The sequence below is a fragment of the Pagrus major genome, chromosome 12 (genome assembly GCF_040436345.1).
Source record: "Pagrus major chromosome 12, Pma_NU_1.0".
NCBI classification, from domain to species: domain Eukaryota; kingdom Metazoa; phylum Chordata; class Actinopteri; order Spariformes; family Sparidae; genus Pagrus; species Pagrus major.
The window spans coordinates 6,800,131-6,812,521 of record NC_133226.1 but is presented as its reverse complement, the minus strand read 5'-3'; the positions used below and the strand labels follow the sequence as shown (position 1 = coordinate 6,812,521).

General features: G+C 38.7%; 1 protein-coding gene across 1 annotated transcript in view; it reads right to left on the bottom strand.

The window, feature by feature from the left end:
* Positions 1-2,468: 2,468 nt before the first annotated feature.
* LOC141006218 (uncharacterized) overlaps positions 2,469-12,391 on the bottom strand; it is a 101,925-nt gene continuing 92,002 nt past the window's right edge. Inside the window, exons 57-67 of the mRNA XM_073478368.1 lie at positions 11,648-11,701; positions 8,747-8,800; positions 8,575-8,628; positions 7,900-7,917; positions 7,551-7,604; positions 7,113-7,175; positions 6,735-6,900; positions 5,877-5,986; positions 4,419-4,499; positions 3,959-4,141; positions 2,469-3,739 (exon numbers count right to left, since the gene is read on the bottom strand). Coding sequence (XP_073334469.1) covers positions 3,593-3,739; positions 3,959-4,141; positions 4,419-4,499; positions 5,877-5,986; positions 6,735-6,900; positions 7,113-7,175; positions 7,551-7,604; positions 7,900-7,917; positions 8,575-8,628; positions 8,747-8,800; positions 11,648-11,701 — 984 coding nt within the window. The 3' untranslated portion in view covers positions 2,469-3,592. The remainder of the gene's footprint in view (positions 3,740-3,958; positions 4,142-4,418; positions 4,500-5,876; positions 5,987-6,734; positions 6,901-7,112; positions 7,176-7,550; positions 7,605-7,899; positions 7,918-8,574; positions 8,629-8,746; positions 8,801-11,647; positions 11,702-12,391) is intronic.

The following is a 12,391-nucleotide window of genomic DNA, read 5'->3' as shown; positions in this document are numbered from 1 at the left end:
GTTTGATGTAGGCTAATATTAGCAAATGTGACCAATTAACATCATTTTTCTCAAGTACCTTCCAAATAATTTAGTTACATGTGAGTTCCTTTGGAAATTACAGGAAACTATGGGGCCAAATAAAAAGAAAACAAAACCTAAAAACGAAGACACAGAGGGATTTTAAAGTCAACAAATTTTATAATTCAAGTTGATTATAAGACTAAATAATGAAGCATTGTGAACTGTTTTGTCTGTCTCTCTGCAGGCAGCTAAGGCACAGCTGATGGGGAACCAGAAACCTCTGACAGCTCTGTTTTTGGTCTTATCCTGGCTGGCTGTGCTCTGTTGTAGGTGATTCACATGCTGAATGTCAGCTGATTGATGGGCAACAGCAGGGTGCACTTGGAACAGGAAGAGACAAGGCAGCCACCCAGCAGCATACGAAGAGGCAGTTGAATCCTGTAAAAGACCAATGCAATGCACGTCTGTCCACCATGTCAGTCCAAACTGAAATATGTGACGAACTGGATGGATGAAAGTTACATTTTGTACAGACATATATAGTCCCCGAGGATGAACCCTGCTGACTGGAGATTGCCTGACTGTCCTCCAGTGCCACCATGAAAATTGAAACCATTAATTTTTCATTAATTTCAAATGAATTTGCTGCACATTGTTTCCCTCAGTAAGAATAACTCTGATGATCTTATGACTTTTTATCTAGCGCCACAATCTGGTCAAACTTTAATTGGTCCAATACTTTAGTTCAAATAATTGAAAAACTAATGACAAAACACACAAAGTCAACATTTAGTTATGTATTTATTTTTATTCAGCTGACACAATTCTTTGAATGAGCTGATGGATGGATCACACAAGACAGATGTCCAGCATGTCAATTCTTATTTTTAAAAATGATAATTTGTACAAAACAAATAACGTAATAATGATCTGTCTCAGCCAGCTAAGCCAATCATATGGAATTATGATATGACAAATCTAAATACAGAATGACAACTGACTATTAAACACCAGGCCAGAATTGCAAACCCATGGCAAAGATGCTTAAACTTTAATCCAATTTGTCTGGTTGAGATTAAGATTAAATACATTTCTTCCCCGTTACATAGCTGTAGCACCCCTCTGCCTCATGAACAACTCGCAGGGCATAAAATGCAAATTTGGTACAAAGCATGAAAATGAAGTTTGGGTGTTTTCCAGCTGCAGAGCTGCTGTTTTGGCTGAGCTCATAGGCTCCGCTCTCACCACAAACTCCCTGAGATCTCACTCAAATGAACCCCTACTCCATGCAGACTGTACAGCACACTACTCATCAGTCACTGCTGACTGCCTCTGGGACACAAACACCAAATCCTGATTTTGCTGAGAAGCTACAAGGTTTGCTTCTTTTCTCTGGAGCCAAGCACTTCTCAAATTGAATGAAGCAGAAATTCTGGTTGACAGCGATTACTCAATGTTAAGTGGATGGTAATAGGCACTTATTTTTCATCAGGGGGCCAAAGATGCTCTGCAGGTCCTGGGTACTGCACTTGTCTAAAGCCAAACTTAAGTAAAAGTCTTTACAGTACAGGGAAAGAAATTAATCTGGGAGGAAACGGGGATCTGTAAACTTCAGTCTTTGGTTTACAAGAAAATAACAAAATCTCTTTTGGAATTTGAATTTAACATTTCTATTGTTAAAACAGTAAATAATGAACCTGTTGGACAGGTACATAGGAGAATGAAATCTAAAGAAAATGTGGTAATCTCAGGTACACTACTGTCAAAACAAAATGTATTAAAGGCGCAGAATGTAAGAATGTGAGGCAATTTACATGTATTAATTGCTTTATATTACCAATGTGTCTGTTACCAACAGATTGTAATCTAACTTCCCTCCTTCTAAGACCTTCCGACTTTTTTAATTTACCTATGAAGCCTTCGGACTGATTTCTACTCAAGGTTGTTCTTGTGGGTGAATCCAAGGGATGTGACATCTACAAGCGTTTCTGAGTGCCTTGCCTCTCTTCCGCTCTGCTGCGTACCAACATTGTGCAACACTAGCAAACATTAGCTTAGAAATGAAGTCCGCTAAAGTCAACACATGAACAGCACCCACCACATCACAGAGTCACAAGTCCAAAGTCAAAGCCAACATTACTCCAAAACATGTGAAATACATTGTGATATTGTGGTTTTAGCTGGCTAATGTTAGCTAATATTAGCTTGCTTGCTGATACAGACACATTTCTAGATACAGTAGCTAGCAGAGTGGATTATGTCAGCCAATTCATCCAGACTCCCAGGACTGACCTGGATGATACTTTATCTGTTAATGTTACTTGGTAACCAAGGCCAGATCCATGCAACTTAGCTCATTATTGCTAACGAATGATGACCACGACTGAAACCTTTTTTTGGTAACTGTTCATGAGTTCACCACTTTAAAGGATAAGTCTGGCATTACTATATCGCTTATACCAATTTTTTGTGTGTGCAAACTTTACTAAAACAAGAGTAAACATTGCATTTGTTGGGGACTATCAGCAGCAGATGAATGCAAATTTGTTGCTCTAGTATTTCTAGCAGGATGTTGTATGTGGGATTGAGTCAAAATAAACTACAGTCTACATGTGTCCATGGTAATTAAGCAACATGTCACCCAGTGTAACTATGTGAGTGGATCACTGATGTATTTTTAGTGTTCGGACACAATGGGGCTCGATGGCACAGAGACACACAATACTAATTAGTGAGACCAATTCAGTGTTGGTAATGGTCTTTTCATGGATTGATCCTTGAACATTTCTACTCTTAACATTTCCTAAGTCTTGTTTTAATATTAAACTATAAATGTGACTAACATACTGCAGTAACAGCAGCTTCAGTGCCCATGTGTATATTAATGTATCATACCTGAGAAAAAAAAACATACAATTATAAGAAACTGTGAAACCAATAAACAAAGTGTTGTATTGCAGTTGACAACAGACAGCATCAAATATGCAGAAAACAAAGAGACTGTCCTCCTCTTTTGTTTTTGTGATTAAATAAATGCTGGTCTTTCAAATGAAACTTGATAAGCACCTTGAGAAGAGTGACTCATGAGTTCACTCACAGTATTAAAGTAGTGAACTCAGTGTGAGTTTACTGGCCTGGTCACATACAGCCTGTGGGACAACAGTAGCAGTGTCTCCAACACAGAACACATTGTTAAGAGGTCATTTAAGACAGTCTGACTTTTTATATACAAAATGGGCAGGCTATGACGGAGCCCCAAAATACATAACAAAAATCAAACAGAAATAACCCCATTGTATAATAAAGGATACAAAACATACAATTTTAAATTATTCAATACAAGATAAACGTCTCTGTAAACAAAATTGACTTCTCCGTGAAAAAAAGCCTGGGGACGTTTGTGTCCTCTCAAATTCAAGAAAACGGAGTCACTCAATTTGAGAGATAAAATCCCCCCAAAACAAGAGGAAAAGGACGTGACATCTTCAGAAATTGAAAGAGCTGTTCCAGCTGCCTCGTTAGGGTCCACGATTTGAACAGAGGTTTGTGTCCTGGAGTCTTCTGAGATGACACAGCTTCCAGGTCTCCTCTAGCTGAAACACACAGGTCCGACATTGAAGCCAAACTGGTGAGTGAAGTTTTCACCTCCCATCACTGCCACGTCTCTCAGAGGAAGCAGCTGGAGGTCCTCAAACTCAAACACAGACTCCCGAGGTCCAGAAACGGTCCCTCCAGGCTTAAACACAGGGAACAGAATACACATTTTTGACATCTAATTGCTTCAAATAATTACTTTTATCACTATTCACTATGATGTGATAGTAAAACTAGCACAATTTGTTTTATGTTTTGATGGTTACTGTGTATATCGTTCCTTTCTCCTCTATTTCCGTGATGCCAGAGCTTTTCTAAGTTACATCAAAGAGAAAGGAAGTTTGGAAAACTTTTTACATACCACACAATCTTTAAGTGCTCCGAGGTAACTTTGCTTCCTTGTGTCAGTGAGGAATTTGATGTCTCTGTCTGTCTGGCCCAGTATGTGTCCTGGATGGCAGGAGTAAGTCATCTTCTGGATGGCAGTGCTACTGTGCAACCTCAGAAAACGCATCTGCACCACATTAGCACCTGGATAGTAAAACTGATGAGAAAAGAATAAGAACATAATGCATTAATAGTGTCAACTGGTGAAGCTTTGAGCCTCTTTTAGCTTGTTGTTTTGTTATTGTGGCACATTTACAGCCTTGATATGTTAGTGATATGTTAGAATCTGTGTATTTCAGGATGTTGTGGATTTCTACTGCCAATAACTTCAATCAATGTAGTTTTAATGGATATAGTAATCTGTAATTTGTGATAACATCCCAATTAGAGTAAATGCTTTGTTTTGGTTGCTCCCCTCAGAGGGGTTCACTCACCTGAAACCCCTGCTCCAGCCTGCTGAGCCACTGAAAAGATTGTTCTTCAGAAAATTCATCCATCCAGGCTTTTGTGGCCAACTGCAGGCAGAAAACACATTGGCAAACCTAAATGTAAGTCCCGCTTTATTATAAGAGACTTGTGAAGGCTACCTTCGCCCGAGATGGATCCACTTCACACTACCTGAGACCAGTTCATATTATTCTTTTGTTGAGTGAATACATTTTTTATGTAGTATTGACTGTATTAGAGTGGAGAAGGTGAGAGTTGAGAGGTGTGAGGGGTGTGTTTTTATACAGACTTCACTACAGAAAAATGAGAATAATACTGTCTGTGTTGTGACTGTTGTGATGTTCTTTGGATCAATGTTGTGTCTCATTTAGCCACACACTGCCCTGCTCTGCAACAGATTTTATCCAAAGGCCTTCATTTGTTGAATACCTCTCTTTAAATATCTCCTCTTTAAATCTCTCTCTTTAAATGAGTGTTATCTTTTTATTAATTTTTCTATTATTTTTGAGTAGAGTCCGGCAGATACCTGATTGAAGGTTATAGCAGCAAAACCCATGAGTTTAAAACTTGAGCAAGGGTGTGTTTGGATGCTCACGAATTTTACTTTCATTTTTAAGAGGAAGAATGTGTTACTCCGTTTTTACATATTCTTGCACTACCCATCTCACAGAACCTGAATTCACTTAGGGTGAAGGCAATCATGAGACTAAATCGCATTATAAATAGAAACAGAGTGGGGGGAAAACCTCACAAAAAAAATGCATTTAAAATATATAAAAATACACTATTTTGGAAAAAATACAGTTATATTTTAAAATTATTGTTAAACTTGTATGGCAGATATTTGACTGATATTAAGTTTGAAACTGATATGTTGTATTTATTACACAATGTTGTTACATGTTTCTTATGATCCATTGGCCCATGACTCACTTGGAGGTACTGTTAACGAATATCATTTTTCTGATTTGGTAAATGGTGAATAGACTTGCATTTATATGTTATATAGTGCTTCTCCAGTTTACTGACCACTCAAAGTGCTTTACAGAGGCTACCGCGCAAGGTGCTGACCTGCTCATCAGGAGCAATTTAGGGTTCAGTATCTCACCTAATGATACTTCCACATGCAACTGGTTGATCTGGGGATCAAACCATGGATTAGTGGATGAACTGCTGAGCCGCAGCCTCCCTGGTGATCTGTAATCACTATCCCTGAATTGTGTTTTATCTCATCTAGGAATGTTAGCAGCAAAGCAATGAAGTCAGTGAACTATATTTTAAGGTGACTGTTTCAGTTCAAGTTCAAGTCATTACTGCAGAAGTCTGAGCTGACTGACAATTCATCAAATTAAGATTCAGGTCATATGACTCCATGAAGTTAGTGGGCACACCATTGATCCAGAGGTGCAATTTCCTCTCGCCTTTCCCTAGTGATGTCTTTATACCTGAGAGTCTTGAGGATGAAGGCAGGTCTGTTTTGATGTGGAAGAGAAGCTGCAGTAGGCCAGCAGAGCGTCGGCCGGGCTGCCCTGGTTGGGGTCAATGTAATACATTCCTGCAGAGAAAGGTTAGTCAGAGCTCAATGAGATCTGCAGGGATGAAAGTGAGCTCCACACTAACGGACAAACCTGGGAAATACTAGAAACCCCAGCACTTCAACGTAGTGGACTGTACTCAAGATATATTGGTGTATCATTTTTGAAAATATATTGTATGTGTATTTCTACTCGTGCTTTTGTTGAGGACAGATAGATTGGACACTTGCTTTTACAGACTGTTAGCAAAGTTGCAGTAAAACCTCTACATTACCAAAAGCACTTCACAGAAAAAAATGCTGTGGTGAGATAAAGGCTCAGTTGCAGGCATAGGAAAATCAAGGCAGCACTGTAAGTGAGCAAGTGCCTAAGCGTCTGTCTGTAAGTGCCTGAAAATAAAAATAAAAAATAATATTTAGAAGAATATAGAATAGGCTGGACTTCCTAAACTGCCTTACAAAGATTTATTCTGTCAAAATAAATAAAATAACAGCCCATATGAGACAGGACTTTCCAGTACGAGTAGATATTGACAAACTTAAAAGGAAGGAAAAAAAAAAAGTTTAAAGGGCATAGGCTTCTTTTCTCTCACAATCCAAAAAAAATCTCAAGCTGAGTTTTAAAGGTAAATTAACAAATTTTGCCAAATTGATTGGTTATGTTGAGTTTAGAAAAGCTCACATGGAGGATGACAGTGTTCAGAGCTCAGTGGTTCCTAAAATTATTCTGTGTGGTTTTTACTGCTATTTCATTGTTTTTGGAACTGACCACTGCTGTATTCAGGGTGACAGAGCCAGAGCTCCAGACAGGTTGTGGCTGGATGCTCCTTGCTGCCGTCAGGAGGATCCACCAGCAGCTGAAGGTCCTGCTGCAGAGAATCTAGCACAGTCTGCATCAGATGGTAGTTGGGCTTGTCAGACACATACATCAGGTCCTGGACATAGAGAAAGACAATTAAAGAAAACATAAACAGGCAGTTGCTTTTAGATAATTCGATACTTTAAGCTGAAAGCTATGTGTGTGCTTCATTTCATGTCTTTTTCTATATACATATTTTTAAATGCTCTTGTGATAACTGCTTTTGTGATTGTAACCCCCTGTTCAACAAAAGACTTTAAGTGGACAATGAATACATGCATCACTTGCCTTAAGTTGAGTCAACGTCATGTTCAGTGACTTTCCTGGGGGTCCAGGAGCCCCAGGTGGACCCTAAAATAGAAAGAGGATGCACAAATTGGGTATACACTACCAAAATATCAATATTAGATCGAGATTTTGTAAAATTTTCTCACTGAGTGATATAGTGACACATTATACACTGACAAATATAAAAATCTTAGTTATAAACTAAGCAAACTGTCAGGCAAATGATAAGTATGCACACCTAGGCAGTCTGATATTTTGCTACAAACATCTTTGTATTATGAATATTCTATTCCATCTCTGCCCCTGAAACTCCTACACACTGGACCTTTAAATGCTTTATATTAATACCATAAGCACATTTTTTTTAACATTTAACCACTCAAACTTTAATTCAGAGTTTGTTTGATCCTCTGTTCTTTAACTCAGTTGAAAACTTACTGGGAGCCCCCTTCTTCCGTGCAGACCAGGCAAACCTTGGTAGCCTTTCAAACCCTGCAGGGAAAACAAAATGTGATAGGTATACATACAATTCTCCATTTTTCTGCACAGCAAAACCACGCCATTGACTACAAAACACCGTGATATGGAAATAAAGACTGCTGCACAATGCCATTACATTCTAACGCCCAAATCTAAAGTGTGACAGCTTTATGATTATATGTACCATGAACATAAACCAGAGCGATGCTGACGAAAGAATCCTACAGGGCGTTCGCTTGAGATAACAGTGAGTAAGAGGTGAGTTTGATCTGTCAGGACAAGAGAGGTTGAGTTGATGATATCATACCTTTAATCCAAACAAACCCTGTATCAGAGGAGAGAACAGGAGAAGGAAAGAGCATTAGTATGATTCTCCAGTGTGAAGTGGATTTATCAACAAAGAGCTTCAGAGTGCTTTTATCTGCTGCATTAAGGACCCATCAGCCACGGCTTTGCAGATTTTATAACCTAAGTCAATGGATTTTTTCCCTTAAGACACAGTGGGTTGAACACAATCATTGTGTGTTGCTGAACTGTGAATGATTCAACAGACTGGCAGCTGAAGAAAAGATTAGTTGGCTGACAGATAATAGTCTGCACTTTACAGGAATGACTGGAGTTATTATAAAACAATAACATTTCCATCACAAGTTCCACCTCAGCGCTGTCTCCATTTTTCAGACACAATCTGGAGGAAAGAATCTGAGTGACAGATTAATTTGCTTGAATTGAAAATAGAAAATATCCCAGACAAAAATGTAAAAAATGCATAGCCTGAATAAACTTTGCATATCCAAAGAGAATTTCAAACACAGTCGCAAAGTTCTTCCAAAAGTAAGCAACAACATTAACAACATAAAAGCCAAACTGAAAAACAAATACCAGACATAAACACAGTTAAAGATGGATATAACAGCTAGCAGTACAAGTACAATAAACAAAATCTGTTAAATAAGCTACTGTATTTGAACATGAAACTTACAGGCCATCCTGGCATGCCTGGTGTACCCCTTGGTCCTGGTAGACCAATATTACCCTAACGAGAGGGAGACATACACATTTGTCACAGTTGGACATCATAAAAACATATTCAAATGTACAAAAAATTCAAGAAAGAAAATAAGAAGACAAACTATGATCTTAATTTTGTGCACCTGCTGTCCCTTTAGGCCCAGTGGACCGGGCAACCCAACAGGACCACGGATACCCTGAAAACAAAAAGGAAAGACATACAGTAATGTTTCCAGTCACTCACTCACAAGAAGACACAATAAATATTTATAGGACCTACATAAATACCACCAAAAATACTACTTGAATTATGGTAAAACACCCTTCAGTTTTAGGAAATCAACTCAAAATAAAAGATCATGAATAATGCAGAAAGACATCCCTCTATTCAAGATGACATCATCTTTTCACAAGAAAATCAAATACATTAGAACCTCATATACTGTTTAATTAAACATGCTCTATCAAAATCAGAATTTTTGCAGCATCCTGGACAGAAAGTAAAAAGGACTACCTGAGCAAGCACTCCTCTGTCAGAGTAACTCGCATTTTAAAATGGCTGTCCATATCCTCAACTGATATCTCTCTCAGAGGAGTGCTGCTTGTTGATGGAGATGTCCAAAGCATCTGCTGTTGGACGTAGGGCTGAGCTATTTTAGGAAAAGATCTAACTGCGATTTTTCTGGCAGATATTGCGATTTTGATTTGATTCACAATTTCCTTCAAATCAAGCTTCAGTGCAATATTCACAATGTACAGTAACATTAAAACATTAAATGCTATGACTCTAATGCAAGGATGAAAACTAAAGTAAAAAATTGCTTCCAAATGTATTTATTAACGGATATTATATATTAGATATTTATATACGGAGTTACACTGGCCAAAGATGCTGTAATTGTAGTCTGTTTGCTACAGTGGGCCTGAGTATCATTTTCATCCGGACTTTTCACCAGACTTTTTGTCATACACTCGTCATGCAAATGCCTGTGGTGATTTTTCAAGTGCCGGTGTAATTTGGTGGTGTTTCCGCTGGATGTTGCAACTTTAGCGCGACAGGTTTTGCACAGTACCTGTTTCTGGTGCACGTCTGCAGCCTCAAACCCGAAATACTACCAAATGACCGACGTGCTGTTTTTCGTGGGGATTAAATCCCCTAACTCCGCTTCTGGTCCAGCTGAAGCCATTTCAGAACACGTTAAGGAGCAGGTTAATACTGATTGGTTAGCGTGACCTGTCCACGAGTAGCATGCCGCTTCTGATTGGTGAGCTTGGCAGGATGGTAGAGAGACGGCATGTATGTGTAAAATAGTTGACACAACAGATCCTGGGTCAGTCAGGAGCGCTGCAAAAACCGCAGCTTTGGCGATCATATGATCGCGTTGTCTGAAATCGCAATTTCGATCAGAAAACGATAAATCGTTCAGCCCTAGTTGGATGGGGCCCCTTTCAAAACTATTATCCAAATCCTCCATTGAAACCTCTCTCTGTGAGAGAAGGCATTTTGGTGGTGGTGCCCAAAGTTTTTTCCTCTGGACTTTGCCCCCTGTTAATTTAGTAGCCTCACAAGCCTTCGGTTTAGCAGCTGAAGGTGTACCCACTTGCTGTGGTGCACCTTCAGGTGTAGCAGTCTGCTGTGGAGCATCCCTGGGTTGCCTTTTGAGGATATGATATCTGGGCATTGTCTGTGTTTGCGTCTAGTTTTGGTCTCCTTTCTCTTTCTACTGGCATTTTCTTTCTGTCCATACTTTGTTAAAAAGTTCTGATATTATCTTCAGAGTCTCTTCACTCTTCAACTTACCATAACAATGTTCAAAGGGTGACAAGAATATTGTATATCTGTCCTCATTTTTGTTCATTAAAAATAAAAGGTCTGATGGAAACTGACCCAAAACTACAGAGTAGTGAAAAAACTTCATGGCATGCTTCAAAGCATGGTTGAATTGTTACAAGGAAATAATAAGTTAGCAGTCAATTTTGAAACACAAGGATGAACACTGAAATACCATGTTTGCCACTTCTGAAACAGTTGAGGAAGAGGAAATGCAAGGTCATGACTAAAAAACATTTAAATTAAACTCAATGGAGCTCTGGAAAAAAAGTCATTTCGAGGGAAAGCTCAATAAATAGTGATACTTAGATTGCAGATTTTATTATTTATTTGCAAGATTTCAAATAGTCAGATGTCTTAAACAATAGGACACTCATTTTTCAACCTTTAAAATATATAAGAAAAGAAAAAAGTCCTTGCAATTGCCAGGATTAGAGAATCACAAACTATAAGCAGCCTTTATCAAACTTCATTGTCTTATCACAGTTCCTGCTGTCTACAGATGGTTGGACTCAAATGGAGATTTAAACACTACATGTGGAGAGCAGAAAAGAGGATAGATGCTGTGGCTGACAAATCTGCTCCTTACAAAGCTATAGAGGTATTAGCTGCACACTAAATTCTGATACAGTAACATTGCTGCATAAAAGCATGCCTTTCTTGACAAAATCATGATTTAATAAGATCTCAATCAGCTTAATAATACCAATGGCAGCGCAACTCTTCATTGAAGCTGAAGTTGCAGCCCCCTCAGACAGCACTCACCACTGACAAATTTGTCCATACCAAGTCAATGGAGTTTCCATCATTCTGATTCTACAGTATATATGTGTTGACAGTAAGCAGCTTCAATGCTGATATTAGGATTGAAATACGCTCAATATCTCATAGTAGTTATCGCTGTTTGTGTAGGTGACAGATAACATAAACATACAGTATGTGGCTAACTGTTTTACTGAAGCTTTAGCTAACAAAAAAAAGGTAAGAATTTGATAGGGCCTTTATATAAAAACTGATTGATAAACAATACATTTGGTAATATTTTTAACTTCTTTACTGCGAACATTGGTACAATAATTTTAGTAACATTGCTGACTACTTAACCATCACACCTACAGACGTAGTTGCCACCCAAAGTTTATATTATTTGGTTTGCAGATCATTATTTGTTTAACAGATTATCTCCTACAAATTAAATGCCGACAGCTCCTACCTTCATGCCATCAGCTCCAGGTGGTCCAACCAGTCCCATGTCTCCTTTCCCACCCTGAGGTCAGAAACAATGTGAACAAAGAGCCTAAGCACAATAGGACAGTATAAACAGTATTTTTCATTTATACCTCTTAACCTTATTGGTCCCTATTAGGGAGGCACATGTACACATCAAGTTAGTTGTGTGCATATCATGAAGGTGGGGAAGAGAATATAAACATGTAACAATATGTATATTAGTGATTAGGGCTGTCACTTTTTTATCAAAATTTGAACATTCATTCGAAAGTGGAAGGGAAAAGTCCACAATCAAAAATTACAGTCTATAAGTGCAACAACCGTTTGAAGTAGTTTGCCTTGTGATCCAGCAGAGGGCGCTCTAAAACTCCACTATCAGGTTGACCTACTGCACGTCCTATTGACCCTTGACCTATCAATTCAGCTAGTAATTTTATGTTGTTTACTACGAAAATGGAGGACACTTGCGAGCAAAACCGCCCTGAGCAGACAATCATGACACCAAAGCATCTGAGAAGTAGTGTGTGGAAGTATTTTGGGTTCTACACCGTAGATGGAAGAGTAACTAACGAAGATAAGGCTGTCTGTCAACTTGTAAAAAGCAGCTGTCCTTCTCTACAACGGCAACAAATCTGCAGACTCACCTGCTAGCTTGCAACCCACGTGAGGCAGCAGAGACGAGCGGAGCTGCTGGAACAACGTCAAGTGAACAACCTCGTCTAACTGC